The 13,619-nt window shown below is 36.1% G+C and overlaps 1 protein-coding gene across 2 annotated transcripts; it reads left to right on the top strand.

The window, feature by feature from the left end:
* Positions 1-535: 535 nt before the first annotated feature.
* On the top strand, positions 536-13,304 carry LOC113522078 (alpha-tocopherol transfer protein-like). 2 transcript variants are annotated; one of them, XR_008252959.1, is made up of 8 exons: positions 536-747; positions 2,126-2,265; positions 5,069-5,222; positions 6,445-6,549; positions 7,050-7,197; positions 7,878-8,094; positions 11,717-11,953; positions 12,851-13,304. XR_008252959.1 is itself a non-coding variant. In XM_031908431.2 (7 exons), the coding sequence occupies exons 2-7, from the start codon at positions 2,130-2,132 to the stop codon at positions 11,869-11,871; spliced, it is 915 nt and encodes a 304-aa protein (XP_031764291.2). In that variant the 5' UTR covers positions 536-747; positions 2,126-2,129; the 3' UTR covers positions 11,872-12,154. The 2 variants fall into 2 exon arrangements, 1 of the variants encoding a protein (XP_031764291.2); XM_031908431.2 differs by lacking the exon at positions 12,851-13,304 and having other exon boundaries at positions 11,717-12,154.
* The last annotated feature ends 315 nt before the right edge of the window (positions 13,305-13,619 follow it).

The raw sequence follows: 13,619 nt of genomic DNA, 5'->3' as shown, positions 1-13,619 counted from the left end.
AAGCTAACGGCCCATCTGATGGAAAGTGGTAATCGTGGGAAAATGGTAGTTCATTCCATAATATGAGCGTTCGTGGAAGAAAACATCTTTGGAACCGCGTTGTACGCGACCATCTAGGCTGTAGGGTATGTGGGTGAACTTCCTGTCGATGGCGAGCCGTACGATGGTAGAAAGTGGCCATGGGCATGATGCCCAAGCTATTCGTCTCTAGAACTCCTTACTTCTATCCATTAGATCAGAGCAATCTCTTGCCTCGTTCAAGAGACAAAATTGTTTACCAAAAATTGCGAAAGAAATTCCAAAACTGGCTACTTCGCATTAGATTATATATAATTATATTACATATAATCTATATATATTGAAAGTTGGGGGAAAGTGGAAATATATAATCTAAGAGAAAATAATATTATTGTACGGAACATGGCTGAACTCATTTTAATGAGTTCGTCATTTGACTTAAAGTTTTCCTCCCATGTTTATGTAGAAGGTCATTTACTTGTCATGACATAGATCAACTATACAAACGGCGAGGCTTGTTGTTTTCCGACCACCGAGTGGATATAATATCAGCCAGTTACAGTGTATTCCATTTTTAAATTCACATTTTTTAAATTTCTTTTAATTAAATTATAAATTCTTCTTTTAAATTTTTTTATTCTTCTTTTTAACTTTTTAAATTAAATTTCTAGTGATTCTGGTGTAATTGTTACTGTGTGTGTTTTGAAGTCCATTTATTTTTTCGTGTCGGTATGTTTTGTATTAATTTTGTTTCTTTCATAATTTTCCATTTTTATACCATTTCTCATAAGGTAGGCCGCCAGCTTTTTCGCCGTACAATGTTGTATACACATTTGCGTAAATGAAGTCTCGGGTTCGATTCCCGCTCATGTCAATTTAGGGAGTGAACTTTTCTGAATTGGATCTGATCTGGGTGTTTGGGTTGTGTGACCAGATGATTATTTTTTACTTAGTTTCACATAACACACTGCCTGTATTATGTGATAGCTAACTAATCAAGTTCGAGGACTAGGCGATTAGTATAATTATCTGCCATTTATTTTCATTATTATGTATTTTTCTCAGCATCACCCATGTATCTTATTATGATTATATATAAATAACCATACATAGATTTTTAATAAATATATAAATAATAACTAATTATTAAACAGATCCATTGTTGTGATAAATTGAAGTAATGTTCACGACTTTATAAAGAAGGATGTTTTCAATTTTTTTTTTTTATATTTGTTATCCCCATAACTCCATTAGTTATAAACAGATTTGGAAAATTATTTTTTTAACTGAATTGGTGTTTTTTTTTATACAACTTAGAATGGCAAACAAGATGACGGCCCGCCTGATGGAAAGTGGTAACCGTCGCCTATAGACATGAGCAGTACCGTGGACATAACAGAGTATACTGTTTCGCCCATGATACCCCTCATGCGTTGCCATTCCTGAGGACTCAGATGTTATTCCTCTGTACCCAGTAAATTCACGCCCTTCAAAAAAACCCTTCAAACCGAAACACAGCCATGTAAACACAACTGCTTCACGGTAGAAACACGAATGGGACAGAGGTACCCAAGCAATCGACTTTTGTACAAAGTCTCCCTCACAGTACTCCCTGGTATACTTATAGATTGGCTCCATAGAATTTTTATCTAAATTGATTTGGAAGTTTAGTTTTTAAATCAAATTATTTGATTTTACTATCACTGAAGTCAGATTTTTTTATTAACACATAAAGCTTTGGATATGGGCAATCGTGTAGGGCCATGTTTCGGTTCCATAACCCATCACTCGCAACAGGCACTGGTTGGGGGGAAGGGATTGTTAGTAGTGGGGAGATTAGTTCCCATTGCTATCAATATACCCTATCAGGTCGAACTGCACGTTGTTCCCCTGGAAACCATCGTGACTAATTTATCGTTGAACTCGTCACGATGGGCTAACTGACCTGCCTTTTCATCCTCACCAATCATTCCTCACTGGTGCCCCGCTACTGTATACCGATAGCGCCGGCGGGGTTACCATTACATTATTATTCATTAAAAAAAAACACGTACTGGTTAAAAATCGTTTTATTATATATTTTATTAATTTAAGTTTACGGTTACAGAACCATGTGGTATTCTATCCCGGGCCAGTTCTCTCTGGAGGAGGAGTATAAGAAGCCGACAGGTGTGACTCCAGCGGACGTGAGCAACCTGAGGCAGTGGTTGCAGACGCAGCCCCATCTGCCGGCCGAGCATATAACTGGTTAGTTACAGCCACGCATCTATGATTTGTTTCAATAGGAAATAATGAAAATAAATACACACAATATTTTTTATACAAGCATTTTTAAATAGGTTTTTTTTTATAAATCTACCACCCAGTTTGGAAAGATATACAGTTGAGAGGAATGGGCAAGAAATGCAGCTGTTGCTTTTATTTATTAATTCTTTATTGCATAATAAAATTTTGTACAAGTGGCGAGTTTACTACCATATGGAAATAAGTTAATAGCAATAACAATTAAACGCCATGTGTGTCGTGGCATACAATGGACCGCTCCTTCCTTTCCCATGGGTGTCGTAAGAGGTGATTAATGAAGGGCGAGGGATAGGCAGCAGCGACCCTCTTAAACATCTTTAAAAACCTAACTACGGCTGCCAACCCGCCTGCTAATTATGGCAACTACTGGCAAAACTTCCCTTATCGGGAAGACTTATGTTCAACAGTGGACAGTAAATGGCTGAAATAATTTTATCAAACAAAAGTTGAGTTTACAAAGTCAAAGAAAAAATAATGAAATAATAATAGATAGATAGATAGATAGATAGATACTCTTTATTGTTACCTCCAAAAGATTACAATAGTAAACTTGTTATAAATATAAATAATTACAAGAAATAATCACAATGAGAAAACAATGGACGACCTTATCGCTAAAAGCGATCTCTTCCAGACAACTTTTGGATGGAGAGGAGTAATTATGAACAATTTGGTGGGACAATAATATGACTATTACAAACTTTATATTGATAAAAAACTACAATTGATCAATTTATTTTTTTTATACGACTTAGAATGGAAAACAAGCTAACGGCCCACAAGAGGGAAAGTGGTAACCGTCGCCTATAGACATGAGCAGTACCATGGACATAACAGAGTGTACTGTTTCGCCCATGATACAACGCATGGGTTGTCATTCTTGAGGACTCAGGTGTTATTCCTCTGTACCCAGTAAAATGTAAACAATTGACTAATTTGTTGTTGTTCAAAAACAGTACAAATAAAAAGTCGATTAACTGATTGAACATTTAATAATAATTATATATTTAATTATTATCTAATAGGGAGACTTTGTACAAAAGTCGATTGCTTGGGTACCCTTCAAAACCGAAACACAGCCATGCAAACACAACTGCTTCACGGTTGAAACACGAATGGGACATAAAACAAATATATATATATATATATATATATATATATATATATATATATATATATATATATATATATATATATATATATATATATATATATATATTACAATTTGTTACTAATTTCCTTTACTAATTAATGTATCTGTGATAATTTGAACAAAATTTAATTACATTTTCTAGTTGAACATACCTGAACAAACCATACAACGCCATCTAGTGCAAACTTAACCAGATAATTGATGGATATATTAAAATACATTTTTTGATAAATACGACTTTTGTACAAAGTCTCATTCTGACAGACGTTGTTCTGTCTTTTCAAACTTATTTCCACAAAAACCTTAATTACATACATTGTTATAAATAAAAAAAAAGTCGATTAACAGTCTAATTTTTTTTTCTTCAATGAGCCAATTATTCAAAATGTAAACAATTGACTAATTGACTCAACCATAAGACTTGTTGTTGTTCAAAAACAGTACAAATAAAAAGTCGATTAACTGATTGAACATTTAATAATAATTATATATTTAATATATAATAAATAGGGAGACACAAGATGGCGGATGGCGTGCATTTCGCCATCCCTGTTAATATGGGTATTAAACGAAAAAACTGATAAAGTAGGTAACAATAAAATAAATTACTTCTTTTAAAATGACCTTAACCGTTTTAAAAGTATATTTTTGAAAATGTTTTTTAACAGACTTGTTTGTTTTGAATAATGACATGTTTTTATATTTTGCTTCATTACTTCCTATATTATTTTATTTGTCACTAGTAAATCTGTTATATCAATTTATCCTTAATATATTTAAACTATTATGTAATGTTGTTGTTGATATCCTAAATTGTAAATATAAAGAATTAACTCTAAGCTCGCGACTTCGCTTACGTAAATTTCAGAATTAAAGAAATTAATGAAATAGATCATTTCTAGATGGCCTCTGGTGGAGTTCTTTTTACGTGATGCTGAAACAAACGTAGAGATAGACTGACCGACGAAATTCTTAAGAATTTTTGTCTTAGATTCTGTTGCTCTTATTAAGATCTCTCATATATTTTTTTTAAATACCTCCCATGTACATCTAGTTAGTATGCATCGTATAGTTTTTCTTTTTTTTTTTAATGAGTGAAAATAAAATGGTAACCCCGTCCGCGCTATCGGTATACACCGATGAGGCACCAGTGGAGGATGATAGGTGTTCTCACCAATGCAGGCCAGTTGGCCCACCATGATGAATTCGACAAGAATTAACTATGATGGTTTCCAGGGGGAACCGCTTGGAGGTCGACCTGAGAGGGTATATTGCTAGCAATGGGGCTATTAGACCTCATTACTAACAATCCCTTTCCCCCTGCATCGTCTAGTTTTTTTTTGATGGGTGAAAATGGTATAGTGACCCACCTGCGTTAACTGGATACGCTGGCGGAGCACCAGTGAAGGGTGATAGATGAGAATGAAAACAGGCCAGTTAGCCCATCATGATGAATTCATCAGGAATTAACCATGATAGTTTCCAGGGCAGCATCGTCTAGTTACAATTTCATTATAATAGTGCTTAAATATTAAAATATACTTGTTTGTGTTACTCGCCACAAATTATATACTTGATCAAAAACATTTTCAGATTTGGACCTAGTTTTGGCATACCACTGCTGCGAGCGAAGTTCGGAAGTGGCCAAGCAAGTGCTCGACCTGAATCTCACCCTGAAGACGTTATTCGTTAATCTTTTTAAAGACAGATACATGAATGATAAGATAGAGTCAATTCATCATATAGTGTTAGTAGTTCATTGATCATTTACTACGGTTTTTGCATGCATTTTATTTCTCAGTCAAAATACAGGATGATAGTTTAACACGGTTCATACTTTGGCTTAGCGTAGTATGCCAATAAGTTTCAAAATCAATTGAACTTGAAAATTTTTAATATTTCTGTTTGGTTTTTTTAAAAGTGTTCTCTTATTTGTAAAAAATTGGGAATAATATTAACGTTACATATGACCCTATCACAAAAAAGTAAGCATCTACTATATTTACCAGAGGGAGACTTTGTACAAAAGTCGATTGCTTGGGTACCTCTGTCCCATTCGTGTTTCAACCGTGAAGCAACTGTGTTTCGGTTTGAAGGGTGGGATATGGCGTGAATTTACTTGGTACAGAGGAATAACACCTGAGTCCTCAGGAGTGGCAACGCATGGGGGGTATCATGGGCGAAACAGTATACTCTGTTATGTCCATGGTAATTATAATGTAATGGTAACCCCGCCGGCGCTATCGGTATACACTGGCAGGGTACCAGTGAGGGATAATTGGTGAGGATGAAAAGGCAGGTCAGTTAGCCCATCGTGACGAGTTCAACGATAAATTAGTCACGATGGTTTCCAGGGGGAACAACGTGCAGTTCGACCTGATAGGGTATATTGATAGCAATGGGAACTAATCTCCTCACTACTAACAATCCCTTCCCCCCAACCAGTGCCTGTTGCGAGTGATGGGTTATGGAACCGAAACATGGCCCTACACGATTGCCCATATCCAAAGCTTTATGTGTTAATAAAAAAATCTGACTTCAGTGATAGCAAAATCAAATAATTTGATTTAAAAACTAAACTTCCAAATCAATTTAGATAAAAATTCTATGGAGCCAATCTATAAGTATACCAGGGAGTACTGTGAGGGAGACTTTGTACAAAAGTCGATTGCTTGGGTACCTCTGTCCCATTCGTGTTTCTACCGTGAAGCAGTTGTGTTTGCATGGCTGTGTTTCGGTTTGAAGGGTTTTTTTGAAGGGCGTGAATTTACTGGGTACAGAGGAATAACATCTGAATCCTCAGGAATGGCAACGCATGAGGGGTATCATGGGCGAAACAGTATACTCTGTTATGTCCACAGTACTGCTCATGTCTATAGGTGACGGTTACCACTTTCCATCAGGCGGGCCGTCAGCTTGTTTGCCATTCTAAGTTGTATAAAAAAAAATATGAATTACATATGTTTTAGGTTGTTGCTGCCGCTGGAAATTCGAACACATGACGGCTATGCTGTTATATATTCAAGATTGTTGGACTATGATACTAAACAGTTTGTCTTTGCCGATTGCATCAGGTATGGTGTTAGAGCTATCATATTTTTATACTTAATTATTTGTCTATTTTTATATTATATTATTTTTCTTTAATTTAATCATGGCTTCAATATAGAACACACTTTGCTAAATTTTTTTTTTTTACTTTAATTATCTACACTTATAATAAATCTGTAGAGAGATCAATTCTGTACATGAAATATATTTCCAAAATAACTATCAGCGGGTGATTAGTGATCGATACTGATGCCAAAAATGCAATCAGTAAAATTTTTGTCTGTCTGTCTGTAGAAACAAAAATTACTCGATGGATTTTAACGAAACTTGGTACAATTATTCTTCATACTCCTGGGCAGGTTATAGTATACTTTTCATCGCGCTATAATCTTCGCTTATTATTTTCATCACGTAATAACACCAAAAGATCATGCTGATTGTGCCAACAACGTTGTGGTTTTTCGGATTTTATCAAAGTGATATATCAAAAAGAACGCAATGACATTGGTTTCATCTTTAACAGGACTATTTTAATGGTGATCGACCTGTGGCAGTACAAATCAGGCACCTGGCCAGGTTTTGTGATCCTCATAGACCTAGACAAAATAACATTGGGCCACGTAGCTAGACTGGACTTGCAAACAATGCAACAATTTTTATACTTCTTACAGGTATATGTTTTTAAAATATATTAACAGATTTTTCATAGGTTAAATGCTTTTTTTTTTAATTGCTGGAACTGGCCAACTAGAACATTATCTCTTTATAAATTCCATCTAGGGGTGCTGCCTGTAAAGACTTGTCTGCTCTGGTCACTGCAACCGAGTCATTATATAATCTAATACTATTTAATAGTTTATATTCACACAAATTTATTATTTATATAGTTAAATTTATTGAAAAATGCAATAGCCGAGAGTTGTTTGCCCGTTCTTCTTGGCTGAAATTGCGTTCCGAATGGGCGGTAATGAAAGATAACTATTCAAAAATGCTTAAATCTAAGTTTTTAATTGAATAAAAATATATCTTTCATTTTTCATGATAAAATAAATGTAATTATATGCTATTTAAGTATTTTATAAAATTGTGTAGTTTATAAAAATTATAACAGATGAACCAGACAGATTTTTGCGTGATACCACGTAATAGTGGTTTTTAAGTAAGTGAAAAAAATGGTAATGCCAAACAATAATTTATTCTCAAAGTGGGTAGTAGACAAAATAAGTTTGGTAACCTTTGATTTAGACGTTGCCACCCTTCAGTTTCTAAAATGTAGACAAACGTAGACAAGCGACAGGGGAGTATTATGAAATACAGTTCTGAAAGATCATTCGCCATTTTAAATTTTCAGGAAGCGTTGCTCGTGAAGATGAAAGGGCTACATTACCTAAACGCACCTCCTTTCATGGACAAGATAATGATTTTGATCAAGCCCTTTTTAAAGAAAGACCTACTTGATGTTCTTCATATTCACCAGATAGGTTCTAAGACTTTGGAGAAGTTCGTGCCGACGGTGGGCCTGCCGAAAGAAGCCGGTGGAGAATACAAGACTTTCAATGAATGTAGAGGTAATAATAATCCGGGACCAGGACACGTCATACAGCGCCATCTATTGCCGAACTAAACATTGTACTTATGTTCTTAGTTCTTACTTAGCTAATGTACTAGACTAGATGGAGCTGTGTCGTACTATGGTTACTAGTTTACTGAGATAAAATATTTATTAATTTTATAAAGGTGAAACTATTTTTTTAAATGGATGATAATGGAATTGTTAACTCCGCCTGCGCTAATGGTATACGCTTGAGGGGTACCAGTGAAGGATGATAGGTAAGAATGAAAAGGCATGTCAGTCCATCGTGGTGAATTCATTTGAAATAGAATACGGTAGTTTCCATGTGGAACTGCGAGGAGGTCGACCTGACAGGGTGTATTGCTAGCAATGGGGCTACTAATCCCCATTATTAACAATCCCTTCTCATCCCGGTAAAACTAAGTATTATTATTATAAATTTCAGCCGTTAACTGTCCACTTCCGAACATAAGCCTTCCCCATAAGGGGAGTTTTGTCAATAGTTGCCACGCTTGGCAGGCGTGTTGGCAAAACCGCAAATAGGCTTTTAGAGATGTTTTAAGAGGGACGCTGCTACCCATCCCTCGCCCTCCCTTAGTTGCCTCTTACGACCCGCACGAGAAAGGAAGGGGTGACCTATTCTATGCTGGGACCACACGGCGATGGAATTTGGTATACACATATTATATAGAACAGAGAAGGATAGAGGCTACCTTTTCTCTCGGTCAATGTACATATCCCAAGTACGTAAATGAAGTTTTAAAGCTAGTTTTTTACACACACACACACACACACACACACACACACACACACACACACACACATATATATATATATATATATATATATATATATATATATATATATATATAACCAATAAAACATACGTAATACGTTTACACAGACATACATTTTACACATTTTTTTAAACAAACATAACGTAGTGCCTCTAATAAAACTTTATATGCATTTAACTACAATTTTTTATATGTGAAATACAAGGGGAAAACCCGATGCAAACCATTAGCATTGGGATTTTCAAATACCCTTATATAATTTTAAAAAAAATCGGGGCGTTGAACATGGAGACCGACTAAGCAAACTGTTTATTTATTTATTTATTTGAAAATTACTCACCACACTTACAGTCTCCCAAAACGTTTTTTTTTTTTTTATACTACTTAGAATGGCAAACAAGCTGACGGCCCACCTGATGGAAAGTGGAAACCGTCGCCTATAGACATGAGCAGTACCATGGACATAATAGAGTATACTGTTTCGCCCATGATACCCCCCATGCGTTGCCATTCCTGAGGACTCAGGTGTTATTCCTCTGTACCCAGTAAATTCACGCCATATCCCACCCTTCAAACCGAAACACAGCCATCGAATACATTATAGAATAAAAGCCTCTAAATAAAAAAGATAAAAAAAAAGCTTAACTACGGTTGTCAAACCGCCTGCCAAGCATGGCAACTGCTGACAAAACATCTTTCAGTATTTTTATTACAAGTATGAAACCGATCACAATAAATGATTTAACCAATACACTGATCTCTAATCACAGGGTTTATTTTTCCAAAACTAACAATTACAAGATAATTGTTTAGGAGAAAGAGCGAGGACAATGTTGGCATTTCAATAAATTTTAATCTTTTTTTTTTATACAACTTAGAATGGCAAACAAGCTGACGGCCCACCTGATGGAAAGTGGTAACCGTCGCCTATAGACATAAGCAGTAGTATGGACATAACAGAGTATACTGTTTCGCCCATGATATCCCTCATGCGTTGCCATTCCTCAGGACTCAGGTGTTATTCCTCTGTACCCTGTAAATTCACGCCATATCCCACCCTTCAAACCGAAACACAGCCATGCAAACACAACTAGTTCACGGTAGAAACACGAATAGGACAGAGGTACCCAAGCAATCTGTGTTATGTTGCAACATATGTCTATCTGATGGTAAACGGTCACTGCAGCCCACAAACGTCTTTCTAACATTAAGATCTAGAGATCTAGAGCCAGGAGACTAGAGATATCTTAAACCGCGGGATATCGTTTTCTTTTTGATGGGTGAAAATGGTATGGTAACCCCGCCTGCGCTAACGGGATACGCTGGCGGAGCACCAGTGAAGGGTGATCGATGAGAATGAAAGGCCAGTTAGCCCATCATGATGAATTCATCAGGAATTAACCGTGATAGTTTCCAGGGAGAACCGCGAGGAGGTCGACCTGGTTGAGTATATTACTAGCAATAGGATTCTCAGTCTCTTTACTAACAATTCCTTTCCCCCCCGCGGGATATCGTTAGGGTAATACATAGGATCTATGAAATGATGGTATAAGGCAGGGGGGAGCACAAAAGATCTCAATGGGTCGATGTGCAACTGCTTAACTGACCCCATATGTGAAAATAATATAATATAAAGTAAGATCACATTAAGATGTAAACATCCTGGTCCATTATGATCTTTAAATGTATTTAGTATTAAGCGTACCGCTTGAGTATGCCTTCTGTATATTTATGAGGTACATTCTCACTTATCAACGGTTTGACTTCATATCATGACTGGCATTATGTGAATGTCAAGGTCGTCCAGCATCACGAGTAATTCACAGTATTATTTTGTGTAGTAACAAATTGATGTTGCATTCATGAGGAAAATAATAAAAAACAGGTTTTGTTAAAAAAAAAAAAAACACCGTCTTCAATCGTGGTTAAACCGATTATTTGAATTATATTGTATATCTACATATATATATATATATATATATATATATATAGATTTAATAAGTATGATTAAGATTGCTACCATTATCATATCAGTCTTTAACGGTCCACTGCTGAACATAGGCCTCTCCCATTTTGCTAGTAGTTGCCACGCTTGGCAGGGGGATTGGTAACCGTAGTCAGGTCATTTTAATATTATTTTGAGATGTTCTTGTCCATCCCTAGACCATCAAATTCTCTTAGCCGCATAGCATATTGTATAATATTCATTTCAAACTAACATCTTGTTTTAGCTAGTCTAATTTGGGGGGGGGGGGGGATTTCTAGTAATGAGATCCATTGCTAGCAATATACTCTTTTAGGTCAAAATACCATCATGGTTGATTCTTGTCGAATTCATCATGGTGGGCCAACTGACCTGTATTCATTCTCACCTATCACCTATTTTTCACTGGTGTCCTGTCGGTGTATACCGATAGCGCATACGGGGTGACCATTTCATTTTCACCCATTAAAAAAAAAAAATTGTCAAATTTTTTGGTATTTGGATTTTCACTTTATTTTGTGTGTGGTAATAGTGATTATTTGAATGACATGATATATATAAACCACGAATGTAATACAGAATAGTAAAGACGTTTATAGTTTTTAAAACTAAATCTTGGGGGGGCTAATGGATTGTTAAAAATGGGGATTATTAATTCCATTGTCAGCAATACACCCAACACGTGTTCTTTTCCAAGTGACATCAAGGTTGGCTAACTGACCTGCTTCATTCTCACCTATCATCTCTCACTGGTGCCCCGCCAGTGTATACCGTTAGCGCAGGCGGGGTTACCATTCCATTATCATCCATTTAAGAAAAAAACTTCTTTTTTTCAGACGATGTCATAGCAGCTTTTAAAGCGAACAAAGACTATTTCGAGGCGGAGACCAAGAAGCGAGTCGTCGAGTCGCGTCGACCCGGGAAGCCGAAGACTATTTCGGACATATTCGGAGGTGTTGAGGGCTCCTTCAAGAAATTAGAAATCGATTAAATTAGAAACTCAATTGACTGAACACAATTTATGTACGGGTGAAGTTGGAATTGTTAGTTATTCTACAAAGAGTGTTCTATCAGTGAGTCTGATCACTTTGTTTCACTGTAGATAAATTATTTATTCATCATTACAAGCATATAATTTTTAATTTATAAGCGAAATAAAAAATTAGTTGGTTTTATGTGGTTGTATTGAGCATAGAGTGATTTGAGAGATTTTTATTCCTTAAAAACATAACTGTAGTTTCTTAATTATTATTAATATAATAGTTTTATGTGGGTACAGTAGTTGTTATTTTAGAAGTGGGCTCTTAAATAGATTAATACCTTTACCAGAGGGAGACTTTGTACAAAAGTCGATTGCTTGGGTACCTCTGTCCCATTCGTGTTTCAACCGTGAAACAGTTGTGTCTGCATGGCTGTGTTTCGGTTTGAAGGGTGGGATATGGCGTGAATTTACAGGGTGCAGAGGAATAACATCTGAGTCCTCAGGAATGGCAACGCATGGGGGGTATCACGGGCGAAACAGTATACTCTGTTATGTCCATGGTGCTGCTCATGTCTATAGGCGACGGTTACCACTTTCCATCAGGTGAGCCGTCAGCTTGTTTGCCATTCTAAGTTGTATAAAAAAAAACTTTAGAAGGCTGTAATGAATGTTTTTTTATGCAACTTAGAATGACAAACAAGTTGACCGCCCACCAGATGGAAAGTGGTAACCGTCGCCTATAGACATGAGCAGTAGCATGGACATAACGGAGTACATTGGTTCGCCCATGTAATGTTTGTCAATTTTATTATATAATTTTGTACGCTTCTGGCAGTATGAGGGAGCAACTAGTTAAACTTATGCTCTGGGTCACGCTGCTTGATGGAATCTGCATTTAAGATTTGCGGTAGAAGATATTAGGACTGACAAAACCCATCGGTTATGAGTTCTCATATCCCTTTCAGACCCAAGATTTTTTTTCTTTCAGATTAAATATAGTTTCGTGTTTTGGAGGCAAGCCATCTTGCCGGCACGCACGAGACTACTGCACCACCTAACCGCTAAAATGATTTCTTATTGGCTGGTTTAGAATCTCGCTATCATGTTATTTCCGCTTCGTGCGTAAAAATGAATTGCGCGCGGTTTTAGAATTTTTAAAGTTACAACTCACGCCCGTATCGATCAGGTCTGAAAGGGATATACCTGGACATTACCACATAGATCTGTGTCGGTCACTTTGATTCTTCTGTGGCTATCTTAATATCTTAATAAGTTAGGTTAAAGTAATTAGGTACATTATGTGGAAAAAAATGGGTAAAATGCTTAGGTACGAGTATATAACGTTTTCTCAAAGTGTATTTGTGGTTTTTCTAAATTTGCACTTTATTATTTTGCGCTGCTTTATGTCATTATATGATAAATACATATTATATTTTACTGTTTTTTTTTTTTTTTGTTTTTGTTATATATACTGTAATATGGTGGTATTACCAGAGGGAGACTTTGTACAAGTCGATTGCTTGACTACCTCTGTCCCATTCGTGTTTCAACCGCGAAGCAGCTGTGTTTGCATGGCTGTGTTTCTTTTACTGCTCATGTCTATAGGCGACGGTTACCACTTTCCATCAGGTGGGCCGTCAGCTTGTTTGCCATTCTAAGTTGTATAAAAAAAAAGGTTTATTAAATATCGTAATTTTTAAATTTTGTCACATTACCTTCTGTTATCAAGAAAATAAGTTATTGATCTATGACAATAG

This window comes from Galleria mellonella, unplaced genomic scaffold (genome assembly GCF_026898425.1).
Source record: "Galleria mellonella isolate WM207_F2 unplaced genomic scaffold, CSIRO_AGI_GalMel_v1 utg312, whole genome shotgun sequence".
Classification (NCBI taxonomy): Eukaryota; Metazoa; Arthropoda; class Insecta; order Lepidoptera; family Pyralidae; genus Galleria; species Galleria mellonella.
Note: the sequence above shows the minus strand (reverse complement) of the source record. Positions and strands in the feature narration are given on the sequence as shown.

Bases quoted from the DNA above. Each gene is read 5' to 3' on its own strand.
- LOC113522078 (XM_031908431.2), top strand. From the start codon at position 2,130: ATGTGGTATTCTATCCCGGGCCAGTTCTCTCTGGAGGAGGAGTATAAG. The intron at 5,223-6,444 runs GTTAGTAGTTCA...CATATGTTTTAG, and splicing joins GAGTCAATTCATCATATAGT to GTTGTTGCTGCCGCTGGAAA. The intron at 8,095-11,716 runs GTAATAATAATC...TCTTTTTTTCAG, and splicing joins GACTTTCAATGAATGTAGAG to ACGATGTCATAGCAGCTTTT.